The sequence below is a fragment of the Seriola lalandi genome, unplaced genomic scaffold (genome assembly GCF_002814215.2).
Source record: "Seriola lalandi dorsalis isolate HSWRI2012SDOR001 ecotype SW California unplaced genomic scaffold, Sedor1 jcf7180002054549, whole genome shotgun sequence".
Taxonomy (NCBI): domain Eukaryota; kingdom Metazoa; phylum Chordata; class Actinopteri; order Carangiformes; family Carangidae; genus Seriola; species Seriola lalandi.
The window spans coordinates 157,997-176,067 of record NW_019525102.1 but is presented as its reverse complement, the minus strand read 5'-3'; the positions used below and the strand labels follow the sequence as shown (position 1 = coordinate 176,067).

The 18,071-nt window shown below is 40.9% G+C and overlaps 3 protein-coding genes across 5 annotated transcripts; 1 reads left to right on the top strand and 2 right to left on the bottom strand.

The window, feature by feature from the left end:
- The first annotated feature begins 1,621 nt into the window (after positions 1–1,621).
- On the top strand, positions 1,622–7,488 carry LOC111661722 (uncharacterized). The gene is made up of 4 exons (XM_023415379.2): positions 1,622–4,100; positions 4,202–5,141; positions 5,233–5,400; positions 5,824–7,488. The coding sequence occupies exons 1-4, from the start codon at positions 1,946–1,948 to the stop codon at positions 6,344–6,346; spliced, it is 3,786 nt and encodes a 1,261-aa protein (XP_023271147.2). The 5' UTR covers positions 1,622–1,945; the 3' UTR covers positions 6,347–7,488.
- Positions 6,865–8,982, bottom strand: cbln11 (cerebellin 11). The gene is made up of 4 exons (XM_023415380.2): positions 8,678–8,982; positions 8,489–8,554; positions 8,061–8,192; positions 6,865–7,294 (listed from the first exon to the last, which is right to left on the bottom strand). The coding sequence occupies exons 1-4, from the start codon at positions 8,925–8,927 to the stop codon at positions 7,014–7,016; spliced, it is 729 nt and encodes a 242-aa protein (XP_023271148.1). The 5' UTR covers positions 8,928–8,982; the 3' UTR covers positions 6,865–7,013.
- Positions 8,983–11,007: 2,025 nt separating this feature from the next.
- On the bottom strand, positions 11,008–17,078 carry LOC111661673 (kelch-like protein 33). 3 transcript variants are annotated; one of them, XM_087176360.1, is made up of 5 exons: positions 16,628–17,078; positions 15,020–15,484; positions 13,970–14,918; positions 13,675–13,845; positions 11,008–12,410 (listed from the first exon to the last, which is right to left on the bottom strand). In XM_087176360.1, the coding sequence occupies exons 2-5, from the start codon at positions 15,408–15,410 to the stop codon at positions 11,891–11,893; spliced, it is 2,031 nt and encodes a 676-aa protein (XP_087032486.1). In that variant the 5' UTR covers positions 15,411–15,484; positions 16,628–17,078; the 3' UTR covers positions 11,008–11,890. The 3 variants fall into 3 exon arrangements, with proteins under 3 accessions (XP_087032486.1, XP_087032485.1, XP_023271092.1); XM_087176359.1 differs by having other exon boundaries at positions 15,020–15,247; positions 15,368–17,039; XM_023415324.2 differs by having other exon boundaries at positions 15,020–17,039.
- Between the last annotated feature and the right edge of the window lie 993 nt (positions 17,079–18,071).

Here is an 18,071-nt window from a genome sequence, read left to right as displayed (position 1 = left end):
GAATTCAGTCTGTGTGCTGTTGCGCCAGTCATCTTAAGATTGCATCGACGTTAAAGAGAAAAGACCTTTAATCAGGGTTACTGGGTTTGTTTTGCACAAGAGTAAGTGACAGTCCTGCTCAAGTGCTTCTTTGGTTCCAGTCCTCTGACCTGCAGCCCCTAATGTGGACAGCTAGCTAGATACCTAGCAACAGAAGGCTGGTGAGAAGGATGGATGAGATTGACACAGCTGTACAAGTTGTTGTAAGTCATCTTACAGAAATAACAAATCTTGAATCAACATATTTATTCGATCAATATAAAAAAAAGTAAACTGCTCCTAGCCAGTGCTATTGCAGCTTCCATATCAACAGACATGATGTCAGCGGGACGGATACATCGCTTTCTACTGATCTACTGAGCAAAAAAACAAAAAACAAAACAAAAACAAAACTAACCTCCTTTTCCCAACAAGAAATCAGCTACCATGAACAATAAACAACAATGAAATACCATTTCCATATAATTATCAGGCTAGTTTAAGTGTCCGTGAGCACAAGCTAGTTCAGAGGAGCTTGACTTCTGAGATTAAACCTGGAAGAATTTAAATTTAGTTTCACAAATATAAGACAACATCAAGCTACAAAAAGGACAAATTGACTTATAACTAACACTGTTATAACTAACACTGTAATTTCTGATAGCTGTTAATTTGAGATGCTAGAGTGACTTGCTGTTAGGATCAGACAAAATACATCACTGTTTCTGGCTAAGACATATTCAGAAACTCATCACAAAGTTTGTTTAAAGACCGTCCTAAAGTCCGTCTATCTTACTAAATCAAATTACACTAATAAAACTTAAGGTAACAAAAGCATCCCAAAGCAGTTGCCATTTCTAACAATGTGGTAACACAAGGAGAGAGCATATTTGTGAGAGTCCATTGTCAGCTGCTTGTGACCTGTGAAGCTATTTTTCAACTCAAGGTTACAGTGTGACCCAGCTGTTTGTTTTCTCTGTCGGCACAAAAGCCGATACATATAAATTGTGTTTTGTTGTGTTTTGTTGTCCCCTTGGCCTCTTATCTACCCTCGTGCCTCTCGATACTTGACCCAGATACCACTGTGTTTGGCCGTGGAGGAGCAATGTGATTCCACTGATGACCCTCTAGGCATTTAATCCTGATCCCTGAGTCATATGGCCCTGAATAAAGATGCTTGCCAAGGCCCCCAAGATGTCTTGGTGCACAGATTCATGCAGGCAGAGAACCAGCTGCCTCCAGGTCTAGATTATTCTCTTATTTATTTCTTGCTGGGGCCAAATATTTACAGTATAAATTCAAGAACAGTAGAACATGATCAGTACAGTACTGGAGTGCAATGTTGAATTATTCAAGAACATGAAAATAAAATGCATGACCTCTAAACACACATGATATAATAACCAATAAAAGGTAATAATAACAAATTGAGGAAACATGAAAAGGAACAAAACAATTTAACATTAATATAGTAGAAATATAACCAAACATTTAGTGCATAAACCCCCCAAAAAAATCTTTGTCAGGTCTCAGGTTGACACCCCAAACAGTTTAGAATTTCAATTACCTCGTGACATATTACACTATTTAGCAGCATGTTTGGTTATATCAGGAATCGTGAGCACTTGTGCCACTGTTGAACCTTCATATACAGGAGAGAGAGAGAGAGGCAGGACAGTAACAAATAGACAACACAGCTGGTGTCTGCAGACGGGACAAGAGGTAGCGCTGCTTGCAACAATAACAGCAACATCCAAACAGTGGACTGACATTGGACATACATGATTTTCTCTGTGCATTCTTGCACGAGATGTGCAAAAAGTAAGTGACCTACAATCTTTTGGCAATCAAGAGGTGTTAATGTGTTGAGTGTTTAGGAAAGGGGGGATTGAAAGGATTAGTAGAGATTAAAGTTATACTTGACAGTATGGCAGTAGCTAATCCCTGCCTACAGAAGGAGTGGGATGAATGGAAGAAAGATACGCAGGAAAAAAGGAGGAGGAAATGGAGGGAGAGGGTGAATCTTTGGGGAAAAGTGGAGGTGAATGAGGAGGAGGAGGAAGAAGAGGAGGATGATGGGAAAGAAAACAAGGAGGACACAGACAGTGAGGAAGAGGAAGTGAGTGAAGAGGAGAGAGAGGAGGAAAATGAAGCTGGTTGGAAGGGAGAAAAAGAGGAAAAGCTGGAGGAAGGGAGTGAACAGGAAGAAGAAGGGCAGGAGAAGAAAATAAACAGGGAAAAAAAGGACAAGGCGAAGGAAGCACACAACACAGAGAAAGAGGAGGAAAAGGGAGAAAATGAAAGAGAGAGGAATGTTAAGGAGAACAAGGAAATGGATTCAGAGGCGGAGAGGGAGGTGACGGAGGCAGAGGAAATGGAGGAAGGGGAAGAGAAAATGTTAAAGAGGGAGGAGGTGGAGGAGAAGAGGGTGAGGGAAGCAGAGGAACTGGATGAAGGGGAGGAAGTGGGAGAAAATGAGGTAGAGAGAGAGGTTAAGGTCAACAAGGAGGTGAATGAGGAGGAAGTGAAGGAAGTGGAGAAACTGGAGGAAGGGGAAGAAGTGGGGGAAAATGAGGTAGAGAGAGAGGTTAAGGTGAACATGGAGGTGGAGGTGGAGGAGGAGGAGGAGGTGGAGGAGGAGGAGAGGGAAGTGAAGGAAGTTGAGGAACTAGAGGAAGGGAAGAAAGGTAAAGAAAATGAGTTTGATAGGGAGGTCAATGAGAATGAGGAAGTGGAAGATGAGGAAGGGAAGGAAGTGATGCAAGGAGAAATTGTTGCGATTGGGGTTGAGGGGGAGGTTAGGGAGAATGAGGAGATGGTTGAGAGAGAGAGGGGGGACACAGAATCAGAGCAATGGGAGGAAGATGGAGAATCAGAGGAAGAGGTAGAGATTAAGGTGAACAAGGAGGAGGAGGAGGAGGAGGAGGAGGATGAAGACAGGGAAGTGACAGAACAAGAGCAGGTAGGGGAAGATGATGATGGGAAAGACGAGCAACCGGAGCAGGAGCAAATTGAACATTACGACCCTAGAATGCAGTTTAGAGAATACATAAACGAAAGGGGGATTGAGGACGAACATGCTCAGCAAAACCAAGAGAGCGTAGCACAAGAAGATGGAACAGTAAAAGAAGAAGACATTTTTTCAGATTCAGTCGAGCCCGATGATGAAGATTCTGACTGGATGGAATCTGAGGATGAAAGTTTCAAGTCAGAGAGAAAGAACGAAGAGAGAGCTACTGAAGAACAATGCAATGATCCCAGGGAACTGGACAATCTTGATGAAAAGTCAACGAGGAATGAAAATAGCACATTAGGAGCGTGGACTTCGAAGGGAAGACGACAAGAGGAAGACGAGAGTGAGAAGCCTACATATGAGGAAGAAACAGTTGCAGAATCTTTGACAACTCACGTAGAAGAGTTTCAAGACTGTCAAGAAAAACTTCAAGAGGAAGAGGAAGACTCTACAGATGACGAGGATGCAGAATATTCAATGTATGAAGATGTGGATAGTAATGAAGATGTGGTAAAGATTTACTGCAAAGATGATTACCCTACGGACATATTCTGCACTCTGAAAGAGTTTAGGGACTCTTCCCTTCTCACCGACCTAACTTTGAGCACAGAAGATGGGAAGAGTTTCCATGTCCATTCCCCTGTTCTGGCTGCTGTCAGCTCCTTTATCTGGGAAGGCCTGAGTAGAAACAATATAGAAAATGATAGAGTTGATGAAAGAAAAGATGATGGCACAAGAGTTGGAACCAATACGTGGTCACTGTCCCTGGGTTCAGCGGTAGATCATGTTGGATTAGAGGCAGTTGTGGAGTTTGCCTATTCTGGACTTATATCTTGTCTGACCAAGGACACCGTGGAACAGATAAAGGCAGCAGCTCAAAAGCTTGGCGTTCCCAGGGTGCTGGATCTCTGCACCGAGGAAGAGTCCACAAAAACTGAAGGTCAGAAGAACAAAGAAAGGATCTCTGCTGCAGAACAAATGATGATCAGTCTTCAGTCCATCAAACAGTTGTGGATGGACAAGGTGGGCTGTGATGTTATTTTGGAAGCTATTGGAGACTCGCTGCATGGTGAGTAGACAACCAATTAGTGAATTTATATAAAGTTTCATATATGTCCTGTTATGTTTTGGGAGGTAGAGGCTAGTATCTCATCACCATTCTCCCTCTAGTCCACAGAGTAATCCTAGCCGCAAGTAGTGACTACTTCCGTGGCATGTTCACGTTGGGGATGAGGGAGTCGCATCAGACTTGTGTGACTCTCCCCTTCCTCTTGGCCTCAGAGCTGGAGGTTCTGATCGGCTGCTCCTACAGCGGGACTCTGCCCCTCAGCTGGAGGTGTGTCTTTGAGATCACTAGTACCACTCTCCAACTCCAGTACCAACCTGCCCTCTCCTTGTGCCTAAACTTCATGCAACAAGAAATTAATCCCCACTCCTGCCTGGATGTGGCATCTTTTGCTCAGGCTTACGAGATGGTGCAGCTTCTCGAAGTTGCGGATGATTTTGTCTTGCGACAATTCCAAAAGGTAGCATGCACCTTAAAGTTCAAGGACCTGCCAGCCAAAAACCTCCTCAGGTACTTGAACAGTCACTCACTCTGTGTTCCATCTGAACTTGTTGTATTCAAAGCAGTGGTGGCATGGATTCAAGCTAAGCCCAAGAAAAGGCTTAAACTTGCTAAGGAATTGATGAAAACTATTCACTTTCCCTTGATGACATTCAAGGAATTCAAAGAGGTTCAGTCTCTGAATATGTGGTCGGATCACAGCCTGGTCGAGCTCTATGAAGCAGTTTTTGAGGATTTCTGCTCCAATGACACAGCACCACAGAGTCAGTGCCGCATCTACCTGCCAAAAGAGAGTCTGGTCCTGATTGGAGGTGACCGGATCTCTGAAGATCTGGGTAGCCGCAGCATCAGCAAAGAACTCTGGTTTGGGAATTCCCTGAGGAACCATACAGGGATAAAAAAGAACATGGAGTGGAGAAAGTTGGGAGAAATGCCAGAGCCCGCGAGGTTCGGTCATGAGGTGGCGGTGCTCAAAGGACAACTGTACGTGTTTGGTGGGAAGAGGTATTATGGAGTTGGTGACACCCTGAATTCTGTTTACAGGTAAGAGAGGGTACACTTGGGTCATTCAAGAAAATGGAGTACAGTTTACGTATCAACATATGTATCACTGTTTCTGTCCCCACATCTGTAGGTATGACCTCCATCAAAACAGCTGGGAGAGCCTGGCTGAAATGCACGAAAAGAGATGCGCTTTCTCTGTGGTTGTGCTAGATGGAAAGATATATGCCATCGGTGGACACTGTGACCCTGAGTATATTGATAGTGTGGAACGATACTGCCCCACTGCAAACTCTTGGAGGTATGTTGGAAGGGATATTAATTTTTCAAAGCAATGCGTGCTATATAAAATTTGCGAACCAGCCACCATCTACTAGCTCAGTAGCTTGTGCCATATTGACTTGCTATGGTTAGGCCAGATCTGTATGGTTGTCTGACCAGACACTATGATTTTGGAGCAAAAACTACTTAAAAAATAAATATATATCAAATGCAATCGCAAAATTGTGTCTTTTGGATTCTGTTGAGAAATCTAATGTTGCCAATGAGAATGGGTTAAATTGAAGGATACTTGATGCTAACTGTGTAAGTAAGAGAATCATGGCCCAACAGAGAAATGTCTTAAAGTCAGGGATGTCTTGTGTTGACTAAACAGAATGAGCAATATACGTATAAACTCAATGTATATACTTAGATATATAAAAAAAAATCTCTTTTCTTTCAGCTTTACCTGGCCCATAGATCTGCCTCTCGGCGGGCATGTTGCAAAAATTTTACAAGGACAGATCTTTGTCTCAGGAGGGCTGAACAGCGACTACCGTTGTCTTGCATCCATGTTTCTCTACCACCCAGAGACCGGGAGCACCTATCTGGCAGACATGACTAAACCTCGGGCTCATCACTGCATGGAGGCCCTGGGTGACCGTCTTTATGTAGCAGGTGGAATCACCACAGATAATAACAACACCATTGTTGACCAGCTAGCCTGCGAGGTGTACAATCCTTCAGCTGACTCCTGGACTGCCTTAGCATGTCTAAATGTGCCACATGTTGGAGCAGGAAGTGCAGTTTTGGAGGGAAAGTTTTATGTGCTGGGTGGATACAGCCAGGAGGACTACAGTGACACTAAAATGGTCCACCGTTATGATCCCGCCACAGAGAGATGGGAGAATATGGGCAAGATGCCTGGGCCAAACAGTGACATACGAGCAGCTCTGCTGTGTTTGCCATCACATTTCCGATTGTGATGTGAAGAGATCCAGTATGTCACTTATAGTTTTTAAGGTTTAATGATGCTGAATTTCATGTTACTTAATCCATGTTAATCACAGCATTATTTTTGTAATTTTGCAAACATTCTTCCATTGTAGATGAGGGACGGATAGGTATGTACAATAATCATGTCTCACAATATCTTGATTGAGATAAATGTATCTTTTATTTTAGGGATGCCAAATGTAGGATATCTATGAATTGTAGTGTATTTTTGGTGCTATTAATTTAACTAAACTGTTAAATGTGCTGTAATTAAATTTTATAAGTTTTAGTTAGGGATGGAGTGATAATTAATTCCTTAATAAAACATATTATATTTAGTATTTTATGTAGTTATTAGTGTATGTACTCATTACTGCAATAACCAAATATGACCACAGGAGAGAGCTGTCCCACTTGTGTTCATAGTTGCCATAGTTTTAGTGAAAGGCTGGTGAACACATTTGTCATTGCTGAAGGTGCAGACAGAGACATCAGAGAGAGGAAAATAGACAATGTATTGAGTTTATTGTTTTGCATTAATTATTCTGAAGGTTCACACATACATACTTCTAATAAAAATTTACCTAAACATTTAAAACATGTATCGAGCCACTCTAGTTTTGGATAGAACCAAAATACAAATATATGTCTGATCATCTACATTGGGAAGAGGAGAAACCCACTGAAGGTTGTGTGTCCATTCAGGTTATCAAACACTCTGCCGTTATCCCACAGCTCCATGTGCACAGTATCTCCAGCAGCCAGCTGCAGAACAACAGCGTTACTGCTACTGTCTGAGCCGTCTACTGAAGGGTCATCATAGGTTGAAATCTGACGGACAGCATTCTTCATTAATATGGCCCCCACTATATGAGTGTTGTAGCCATAGGAACTGAAGCTAAAGTAGTAGAGACCATTTACTGGTGCTGTGAAGATGCCTGTAACACACCAAAGACAAGCAGATGCAAGATGAATCACTGAAATCACAAATAGATTTATGATTTACTTCTTAAATATTTCTGAGAGAAGAGCTACTGGAGGAAAACATTGCGGGGAGAACCCAATGAATTATGGCTTTTCAGGACCTGGGTTAACTAACAGGGAACTCAAAAATAAAGTATTACAACTGAAATGTAAGCGGTGATGTGTTTCTTTTATTGACTGTAAATCCAGTGTTACTATAATTCATGATTAATTGGCCTCAATAATTTAAGTTTGATTCAACCAATGACACTATATCAAATGCTACTTGAAGTATCATTAATTAACATATTTTGGGTTTTTTTCTAACTCTGGAAGGAAATATCTGGCTTTTGGGTTGTTAAATGCTCCTCTATGTTCACCAGTTACAGCAAAGTAGCGAGTTGGTAAACCAAAACAATGATGTAAAATAGACTAAAATGCTCTGTAAAGTTTTTGTCACCCATTTTACATTACAATTAAATATTTTTTAATGTAAAATATTGATTAGTGCAGCTTTAATTTCCCCATAGCACTACAATCACCACTAGGAAACACTACAGACCTGAGTCATGTGATATCAGTATCTTGTTTGAAATACCAGAAGCAGGTGTTTGAAAATAGAAAATAGTTCTATGATATTTACAATTTTCTCTGACAAACCCTTTGAAATGAAAAAAAAAGTAACAATGTTCTAAACATAGACTACTAAACACAAACTCACAGTGTAAGATCGAACAGTACCTGTATTTTGATCGTAAGCATTGCCGGTGTTCGATAAGATCCTTTTAAAAACTAGAGTCTTGTCAGTGCAGGGTCCTCTGTAAATCTCTCCAAAGTTTGCCAAAGAGACAGAGAATGCAATCTGAGGAGCAGCTGTGGGCAGAAAAAAATTGTAAATGTTATAAAGATAATATATAGATAATATTAAAAGATGTGAGTCACGGACTAGTGATACTGAACCATACCTCACATTTAGAAATGAACACTCACAGACAGCAGATTTTAGGATTCTTCACAGTTGTATCATTTAATATCACATGAGAAATTTGTTTTAGACTTATATCAGTGTGATCACGTAACATTTTCTGGTGTAAAATATTGAACTCTCTTAACATACAAACTTAAATAATCACAGATGATTGGGAGGAAATACTATTAATCTGTCTTACCTTTACCACTACTCTGTTTGAGCTTATCAATCTCCCCCTCTGAGGCGTTCAGTCTCGTTTGCAGGCCTGCACAAGTTTATAAAAAACAATTAATGACAAAAAAAGCAAAAAAAACCCCAGAACAAAACAAATGTATTACTCAAATTTTTTTTTACTGTATGTGGTAATAATTCACACATCATCTCGTACCTTCATTCTCTTTCTTCAGACTTTCCATTTCAGCTTTCTGTCTCGTCAGCTCGTCTACAGTCGCATTGAGCCTGGCCTCCAGAGCTTCAAAGTCATTCTGCCGTGTTTCTACATCTTTCAGTTTGTCCTGCAAATTCTTTATCAACTTCTCAATAGTGTCTCTAATGTCCATGTCACTGCTTTGTCCAAACCCTGGCTTCACAAACAAGAAGCCCAGGAGTGTCAGCAGAAGCGAAGCCCTGAACTCCATTTCCTCAGTCGGAAATGTGTGACCTCTTAAATGTTTTCCTCGCGGTCTGTTGAGGGTGGTTTTTCCTCAGTGGCTTATATACCTGCTCTGAGTAAGCAGTGTTCAGGCCCTGAGGGGCCCCCGTTCTAGCCGTGTCCCAACAGGCCTACCAGTTAGGATTTTGTAAGCCTAACAGTAAAACTGCCAGTAAAACATCAACAGGGAATGTAACTATGCTACATTATTGTACATTTTATGCAATGCAAATGTGGGAATAAATGTTCCACATTATTTTGTGGTATTATGTGTTACGTAAAAACACTCCTGCACAATAGCACGTCCTTTTGCCTGTGTTTTAACACTAACATGTATAACATGTTCTTTTATATATATATATACGTGTGTGTGTGTGTGTGTGTGTGTGTGTCAGCTGGAAAACTTAAAGTCAGCCACAGAAAGGTTTTCAACCAACTTGTGGTGCTGCTGGTGGTTGCTTAATTAGCTTGCTAGCTTCAACTGATAAAATCTGCCAGTGACAATTCAGTTGACGATTGTCAGCTGAAAATGAGGCGCCTGGTTTTTGTCCCCCTCTGTCTGATCTCAAGGACCCATTGTTTCAAAAATGATTGCTAATTCTGAGCGGTAAATCCACCACCATTCCCAGTGTGAACTATGAGGAGTATGGAAAGCTTGACACCCCCAAAAAACAGTTTTTTTCAGTAGACCCTGTTTCAGATATTTCGTAATACCCCATAACTGAAAAATGACCCTGCAAGGTCATCTACAGGACTTCATACAAATGTCAGAGTCACTAGTCCTGAGGGTACATGATCCATCATACTTAATCCATTTAAGAAGTCATCTCTAAAAAACTGATGATGCACAGTGATGACCTTTCAGAGATAAACCTTTTTTTTTCTTTTTATATAGTCAAGTTTCCTTTTAAAAATAGACTATATAAATTCAATTAGCTTTCCTGTACCAGAAATGGCTATGATGGAGATTATTTTCAAACTTGGTTTTCTTTCTCTCCACTTTTTCTTTCAAGTTTCTATTCAATTTTACAGAAGTTTCATGTGTCTTAATTAATTCTCTATGAATCATGTTGAGGTGTTCGATGGTTGTGTAATTCACGGCACATGTTTGGGTTTGATCCACTGGGTCCGTGTAAAGCTCAGAATGGGAATTTGACCCTACCTAACAAAAGCAGGAAAACAAAAAAAAAATTGTGATCATGTTTTAAACATTTTAGAGCTAGCATCTCTAAAGCTACTTATTAACATGTTACATCTGTTTTGTTTGCTAAAGCTAAAGGCCTAACTTCATGGAGTTTCTGGTGGTTGCCTAGCAGATTTTCATTACAAGTACAAGTATTACAAGTTAATTTGTGAGTTTTAGAGGTGTTAGTGGGTGGATTCTGTTACTTTTGGACAGAGCTAATCAGGTTATTTTTCCCTGTTGTCAATCTTTACGCTAAGACTGTATTGTAACCTCATCAAATCATATGAAATCAATCAATTTTTCTCTTTTGCAGGTGTCTTCACTGCTCCACTGAAAGGAGTTTACCACTTTTCCTTCATGACTTTTGGCTACAACAGCCACACTTCAGAAGCCATCTTGGTGAAGAATGGGCACTTGCAAGTGAGTACCTGGGAATTCAAAGAGTAGACATCAGCGACACCACCAGCAACACAGTGATTCTTGAATTGAATGCCAGCGACTGCGTCAACCTCATCCTGTGGAAAGGTGGAAAAATCTATTCAAGTGTCTTAAGTGGGTTCTTTGTCTTCCCAACATCATAGATTTTTAAGGGTTAGGCATGTGAACAAGATGCTTTTATTTTATCAATTTTTTTAGGGACATCTTTTTCTTCTTCTTTCTTTAAAGACTGAATTAATTTGTTAAGACACCTTTGTCAAATCCAAAATGTGGTGCTGGGCCTGGAACTTATAATGTAAACATTGTTTAAGCGCTTAAATACCAGATTGTACCATACTCATTGCATGGCTATAGAATACTTACTACTAGCCATAGAAACTATCTGGAAAATGTCTCTGGAGAGGAAGGCTGTGTTTGGTACATGCTTTAAGTCAAACTGAAGTTCATTTTCATGCTTTATTGCTCATTATATGACGATTGATGATTATTTTGTATTTTATGAAGGGAGGCACATCTGTACAGCTGTAAAGAGAATATAAATGAATTAGTTTGCAATATAAAGTTATATGTGGAATGTTAGGTTCCTTTTAAACTGTTTAATCACTACAGTAGCATTTCTTTGGGGGTACCTGTATGTGCATGAGACAAATATTTGATAAAAAATGTTTTAAAAACTGAAGTGAATATATAAACATTTACTTTAAATCATCATCAAAAAAAACAAACTTACACAAACAAAAACTGCACTGTATATTAAGTCTAAACATAGTTTGTTAAATGTAGCATCATTATATCCTTTGTAGTCAACTCCATTTTTTAAACATACAAAATGATCCACCTGGATATTTAATAAAACATCACACAAAGTTGAATTGAAAGTGATATTATCATAGTTTATATTCCCACTTCTTCAAAAAGATATATTTTTTTAAAATTTGTAATATACTCTTGGGTATAATCTTTTTTTCTCAACTCGCAACCTTTGTCACTCAGCAACAAAGTAAAACTATAAAATATTTTTTATCTTTAATAGAGTTACTAGTTCTTGAGTTTATATATTCTACTCTTGGGGATACTATAAATTTAACATAGGAAGATGGTAAGACAAAAATCATCTGGCATTTACAGAACAGTTCTAGACTCGAATTCCTTAATATAAACTATATCTTTGTCAGTACAAAAAGCAGTACGAGATGTATACCTAAATCAGATTTGCTAATAATCCAATCCCGCATAGATTAAGTCAGTGTATTCTAAAAGTTGCTATTATTTTTATATTTTGCCACATTTTTGTATTTAATACATTTGATTATTTCACCACAAAGTTACTGTCTCAAGTGTTCAGGCAATCGGAGCACACATGCACGAATGTCAGTAACAGCCCCAGGCAGTCTGCCCATGTTCTCCCATCGCTGTGTGCTGGGATCAAACCGGTGGACCAGTCCAGACTCACTGTAGTCGTCCTGGCAGTATCCACCCAGTATATAGATCTTCTCTTCCAGGACAGCTGAGGCGGCACCCACATGGGGCACAGACAGTGATGCAAAAGCAGTCCAGGAATCAGTCACAGGATCATACACCTCACAGGCTTGTTGATCATTGTAAAATTTCCTCAGGTTACACACCCCACCGCTGACATAAAGATGGCCTCGCAGGGCCTCCATGCAATGCTGGGCTCGATCATTGGCCATGTCTGCCAGGTATGTGGTTCCTCTCTCTGGGTGGTACAGGAGCATGGACACCAGACACACATACTTACAGTTGAAACCTCCAGAAATGAAGATTCCTCCATCTAAAGCAGTGACAGCGTAGCCACTCAGAGCCTGGTCCAGGGGATGGACGAAGCTGGGAAAAATGAAACAAAAGGTATCAGACAGGAATGTAAAGGAGGAATAAAATAATAAACGTAGCCTCTATATCCCACAGTTTTCAGTCCTAACTAGACAAGAGGTACAATTAGTCGGTTGATGAGCTATATATTTTTGTCAACTATAATAGCATTTTAAGTCCAGGACACACAGCTAAAAAACAAAAAAGCTGAGCAATCCTCTGCAACCTCCTACAATATTGCAAACGAAATATAGTGTAGGTCTATGTGTGTGTGTGTGTGTGTGTGTGTGGCAAGACAAGGGAGGGTCACAAAAAATGGCTGGAAACCTATATGAACATAATTATTATCAAAGCTTCAGGAGAAGATTCAGATACAACAGCAAGACCTTACAAACCAACATAGACATGCAATTCATCAACTCATATATTGTGAACTTACATTTTTCCACTCCATATTGTTGACTTACATTTCAATTTTCTTATGTAGAGATGTTGTTACTAACAGTAATGTAGTGGATGCCTAAATGGCAACAAACAGTCCAAAAGTTTAGCAGCTAAGCTAACAGGTGTTGAATGGTTCGGCTTGTGTTTTGGCCTTTGCACAGATTATTTGGTGTCTGACAAGATGGACAATATTACAGCTGTTGAATTTTCTTTTTCTTGATTGAGTTTGTAAGAACTGCTCCTCATGCCATCCAAACAGAGCCTCAACTGCACAGGTGTAATATATTGTATAATTGTGAAAGCCACCACCATAACTGTGACACTGCCTCCTACTGGTTTGGAATGCAAATGTTAAAAAAAAGAAAAGAGAAAAAACAAACAAACAAAAAACTGTAAGTCAGACATTAGACATTTTTGGTATGGAAATGTAAAGTCAACCTCCTACTCCTGGAATTTTCCATTTTGCCTCCTGAAGGGGGAAACAAAGCTTTTCAAAGCAATGAACCACTCTGTCAAATTGTTTGAAGCAGTCAAAATGATGACATCTGCTGGCCAACCTTTGGCATTGCATTTGCATGGAAGGATTTAGGGTCAAACAGCAAGTGAACTCACCTTTCATCCTTGAAATATCATTGTATATTATAAGCATTAACTACTTTTAATAATCTTAGTCTTTGACAAGGATGTCTTTTATTCAAAAACCAACATCACACATCCCTAATACATTTGGGCATGCTAAAACTGGACCTCAATTCATCTTGCCTCTGTTCTTCTCCTTTGAAAGGTCAATACTGTGTTGAATAGTCTGCTTTAGCTGTTACATCACTAATCTTACCTCCAGGAGTCAGTGTATGGGTTGTACATCTCAACGCTGTCTACATTGGTGTTGATCTCCTCATCTCCACCAATGGCGTAAAGGCGTTCCTTATGTGCCACCACTGAGAAGTTACTTCTAAGCTCCTGCATGTCAGCCAGCCTCTTCCAGCTGTCCTGTACGGGATCATAACTAGCATATATGCCATGAAGGTAAAGGTAAAGATGGAAAAAGTGAGATTACAAATGAGCAACTGTGAGACATTCTTGGTTACTGAATGTGAGAAGATATTTGTGCATTGACTGCCTCCGTTTACCTGTAGACAGATTTCATTATGTTATCATTAGCATAGAAGTAGCATCCTCCAAACACATACAGCTTCCCGTCCATTGCTGTTAGTCCATGCCTGAACTTTGGCTTGTCTGGTATCTCACCCAGTTTACGCCACTCTATCTCCTTCACCAAACCTGTGCCACTGCGCAGGGAGTTTGCGAACCACAGTTCCCTGCTTGGTATACGCTGACCCATATCAGGGTTTAGCTGGTCTCCCCCGACCAGAACCAGAGCATCTTTGGGTCGTCTGACGCGACACTGATCTTGGGTTTTTGGAAGGCTGAAAGCAAATTCCTTGAGTGCTGAACCATACAGTTCCACTTCCTTGTTTCCAAAGCACTCCATGCGCAGGTTAATGGCCCTGACCTCCCTGAACTCTCGAAAGGTCATGAGGGGGAAGCGGACTGCGGCCATCAGTAAATCAGCTTGGCCCAATCTCTCCTCAGGATCTGCCTCAATCCATGAGATTACAGCTCGAAATACAGCCAACTCTGTGGGCACGCACAGACCATCACAGCGGAGGAAGTCTAGAAGCTTCTCTACAGGTAGGTCCTGAAATTTTGCTGTGGATGACACCTCCCAGAAGTTCCTTAGTACAAAGTCATTAGCTTCTTCAAGGAGCTCTGACATTCCATATGCTTCAGCAAAAGACGCAATATCCAGGCAGGAACTTGCCTCTATTTCCTGTCGCATGAAGTCAAGGCAAAGCGAGAGGGCGGACTGGAACTGAAGCTGCAGGGCTGTGCAGGTGATCTCGAAGACGCAGTCCCAGCTGAGTGAAAGGGTCCCACTGTAGGAGCAGCCTATAAGAGCCTCTAACTCAGATGCTAACAGGAAGGGAAGGGAAACACAGGTCTGATGGGATTCCCTCATCCCGCAGGTGAACATGCCACGGAAATAGTCACTGCTTGCCGCCAGGATAACTCTGTGAACTGGAGACAGACAAAAGAAGAGTTCACACTTTGACCACTATCAAATAATCATCAAGATACCTAAAGATTGCAGTCATGAGAAGGACATAATGTCTACTAACCGTGGAATAAAGTCCCATCCACATCCAAAATCACATCACATCCCACTTTGTCTGTCCACAGCTGTTCAATGGACTGAAGAGTAATCTTCATTTGCTCTAGAGCAGAGATCTTTTGCTCTTTCGTCTTGGTACTTCCATCCCCCTTCATTGTTTCCTCTTTGTTGCAGATATCCAGCACTCTGGGGACCCCCAGCAGTTGAGCTGTAGCCTTGATCTGGGCCATGGTGTCTTTGTTTAAAGAAAATACAACCCCAGTATAGGCAAACTCCACAACTGCCTGAAGCCCTACATGATCAATCTCAGTACCCATAGACACTGACCACCTGTGGAATCCCACATCCCTATTACCGTCTGATCGTTCTCCACTCCTTTCCCTAAGTCTCTCCAGCATGAGGGAGCTGACAGCAGCCAGGATAGGGGAGTGCACATGGTAGCTGCTCCCATTCTCAGTAGTCAGAGTCAGATCTGTGAGAAGAGACGAAACCCAGAGTTCCTTCAGGGCCCTGAATATCTCAGTAGGAGCGGTTTTACTGCTTAATGTGTGGACGTCATCCCCAAGTCCTTCATCCCCCAAATCCTCACTCATAGGCTCCTGGATCCCCTGCTGAGAAGTACTACCCATTATGACCTCTGACCCCTCTTTCTTACTACTCCCACTTGATAGGCCCATACTGGAGTCATTGTAAGCCACAATCCTCCTCAGCTCACGGTTGTCCTGTTCTATCCCTTCTCCGCCTTCTTCAATCACCCTTTTCCTCCTCTCCTTCTCTCTCCTCCACCTCTCTTCCCATTCCATTGGCAGGTAACACCTGGTGAACTCCATGTCAGTGACTAGACCTAACTTTCTTTTAAACTACTTTCTGTGGTGTTTTCTTATCGTTGATGTCATTCAGCAAAACCTAACACGCTTGCCGTCAATTAGCTGCTGTTTCTCATGGTTACTTTTTCTACCTTCCCGAATCTTTCTCTCACCCTCAATTCCTCTCTCTCTCTCTGAGACTTAACTTTCCTCACTGCATAAACAAGCAGCTATTCATAGCCACTGGGTCACATAGATTCAGTTTCCACTGAATCTTGGCATGCCCTTCATTGTAATTATCAAGGAAAGAAATTGAGATGAACTTTAGTCTTTATGATAAGATAAGATGTGTAACTTATTATTTAAGTTTTAAGAGTCTATTGAATGGTAAATGAATGAGTCAGGCAAAATATTTCCCCACAATGCACCTAGTTTAACTATGGCCTTGGCTTGAAGAGTGATTAAAACAACTGCCAAGGAGCCACAGGGATACTGAAGTTTATGCACCATAATAATATAAGGCTTACGATTATGATCTTCTTAACTGATGTTTTTGTAGTAGAATCAATAATTAACCTGGCCTTCCTTATAAATAGATTTCTTTCACTGTCAGTCAACAATCATTTCCAAGCTGAAAAATGGGGAGATTATCAATAATGATGCTTATGTGTTTGCTTGCTGGTCTGTCTGGCGGCCAGGCCAAAGGCGAGGGCAATGAGATCCAGATCACTGAGCTGACACATGAAGAGCTGGCAGACACCAAGGTGGAGAATAATGGCATTTTGATGACAAAAACAACAGCAACCCACCAAAGCTGTGAACCACTCATCTACTCGGTGCTGGAGGAGCTGGGGGCTCTTAGTGAAAGGTTTGCAGCTACTGTGAAGGCACTGGAGGAAACAAACAAAAAGCTGGAGGTCACTGAGATGAGGTTGTCTGCACTTAACAGCACGGTGACTGAACTAAGTGAAGGTAATAACGTAAACTAAACCATGGTTTTGCATAGTTAGGTGAAGTTTCTCTTGTAACCACCACAAAAATTTGATGGTGTTAGCAATGTTTAACACTGAGCAGATGAACTTCCAGGAGACAAACTATTAATGAAAACTGTCTTGCCCTAAGTTTGCTTCAGAACAGCTCAGGCTTAAATAACATTTGTATATACTGTAGGTTTTAATTATAAAACACGGACATAATCAAGTTTATATCTTTCAGGAAAACCTCGGGTTGCATTTTCTGCTGCATTACCAATAGATGGCAACATTGGTCCTGTAAATGTTCTTTACTCCCTGGTGTACAGTCATATTCTGTCCAACAGTGGAGGACATTACAACCAATACACAGGTCAGTATTCATTATTACCTTTTCGTTCCATGTAGGAATCAATTTTTTTTAACTTGCTCTGTCCCTTGTGTTTAATTGTTGTTTCTCGATGAAGGTTATTTTACAGCACCAGTGCAAGGAGTCTATTATTTCACCTACTCCTCCCTCTGCTGGGGAGGAAGTGAGGAATGTGGTGGCAGTCTGTACCAAAATGGACACAAGGTAGTGTCGTGGTATGGTCATACTCCAAACCACCCAACCTCTGGATCTAACAGCGCTATCTTGCAGCTACAAGTTGGCGACAAGATAAATGTTCGTCTTTGGCCGAATATGAGGATCAGTGATAATGTTAATAAGTACTCCTCATTCAGTGGATTTTTGCTTTTCCCTGTGTAAAGTGAATAGAAACGTTCACTGCTTTCAAAAACATCAATCTTGTAATATTGGTCAGAAAATTACAAAATGTGATTTCTTCTTTTTGTACTTATAACACCTCCAGTGAGTTGCTAACCTAAATGACCCAATAGGCTTTTTATCTCTACCCTCTGATCTGACCTTTGTTATCATGGTTATGATAATACAACCTGTAGGAAGTGGTATCGACAGGTGTACTGGACCTTCATTGTCAGGGTTACAACAACCTCATGGAGCGGTCACTGTTTGGTTATGCTTAGACACAAAAACAACTTAGGTTAGGTTAACAGGCAGATCAAGGTTTATAAACACTTCCTTAGAGGACCCTTGTTGTCATGGTTACAATAATAAACATGCAGTTGAAGTAAAAAACGTAGGACTTTACCAATCGTTTCTCTTATCCATGACTGTCCCACAACTTTACCCTTGGACTTTGTAGCTCTATATACTACAGAACAACTTCCTCTTTTGATCTCATCATAATGACTACTGCCACTAGAGGTCGCCCAACAAGAC

Coding starts and splice junctions, on each gene's coding strand:
- LOC111661722 (XM_023415379.2), top strand. CDS start 1,946: ATGGCAGTAGCTAATCCCTGCCTACAGAAGGAGTGGGATGAATGGAAG. Junction 5,142..5,232: donor ACCCTGAATTCTGTTTACAG/GTAAGAGAGGGT, acceptor CCACATCTGTAG/GTATGACCTCCATCAAAACA. Junction 5,401..5,823: donor CCCACTGCAAACTCTTGGAG/GTATGTTGGAAG, acceptor CTTTTCTTTCAG/CTTTACCTGGCCCATAGATC.
- cbln11 (XM_023415380.2), bottom strand. CDS start 8,927: ATGGAGTTCAGGGCTTCGCTTCTGCTGACACTCCTGGGCTTCTTGTTT. Junction 8,193..8,488: donor CAAACAGAGTAGTGGTAAAG/GTAAGACAGATT, acceptor TTCTGCCCACAG/CTGCTCCTCAGATTGCATTC. Junction 7,295..8,060: donor TGCTTACGATCAAAATACAG/GTACTGTTCGAT, acceptor GGTGTGTTACAG/GCATCTTCACAGCACCAGTA.
- LOC111661673 (XM_023415324.2), bottom strand. CDS start 15,842: ATGGAGTTCACCAGGTGTTACCTGCCAATGGAATGGGAAGAGAGGTGG. Junction 14,919..15,019: donor GGATGGGACTTTATTCCACG/GTTAGTAGACAT, acceptor GTCTGTCTCCAG/TTCACAGAGTTATCCTGGCG. Junction 13,846..13,969: donor ATAATGAAATCTGTCTACAG/GTAAACGGAGGC, acceptor CATATATGCTAG/TTATGATCCCGTACAGGACA.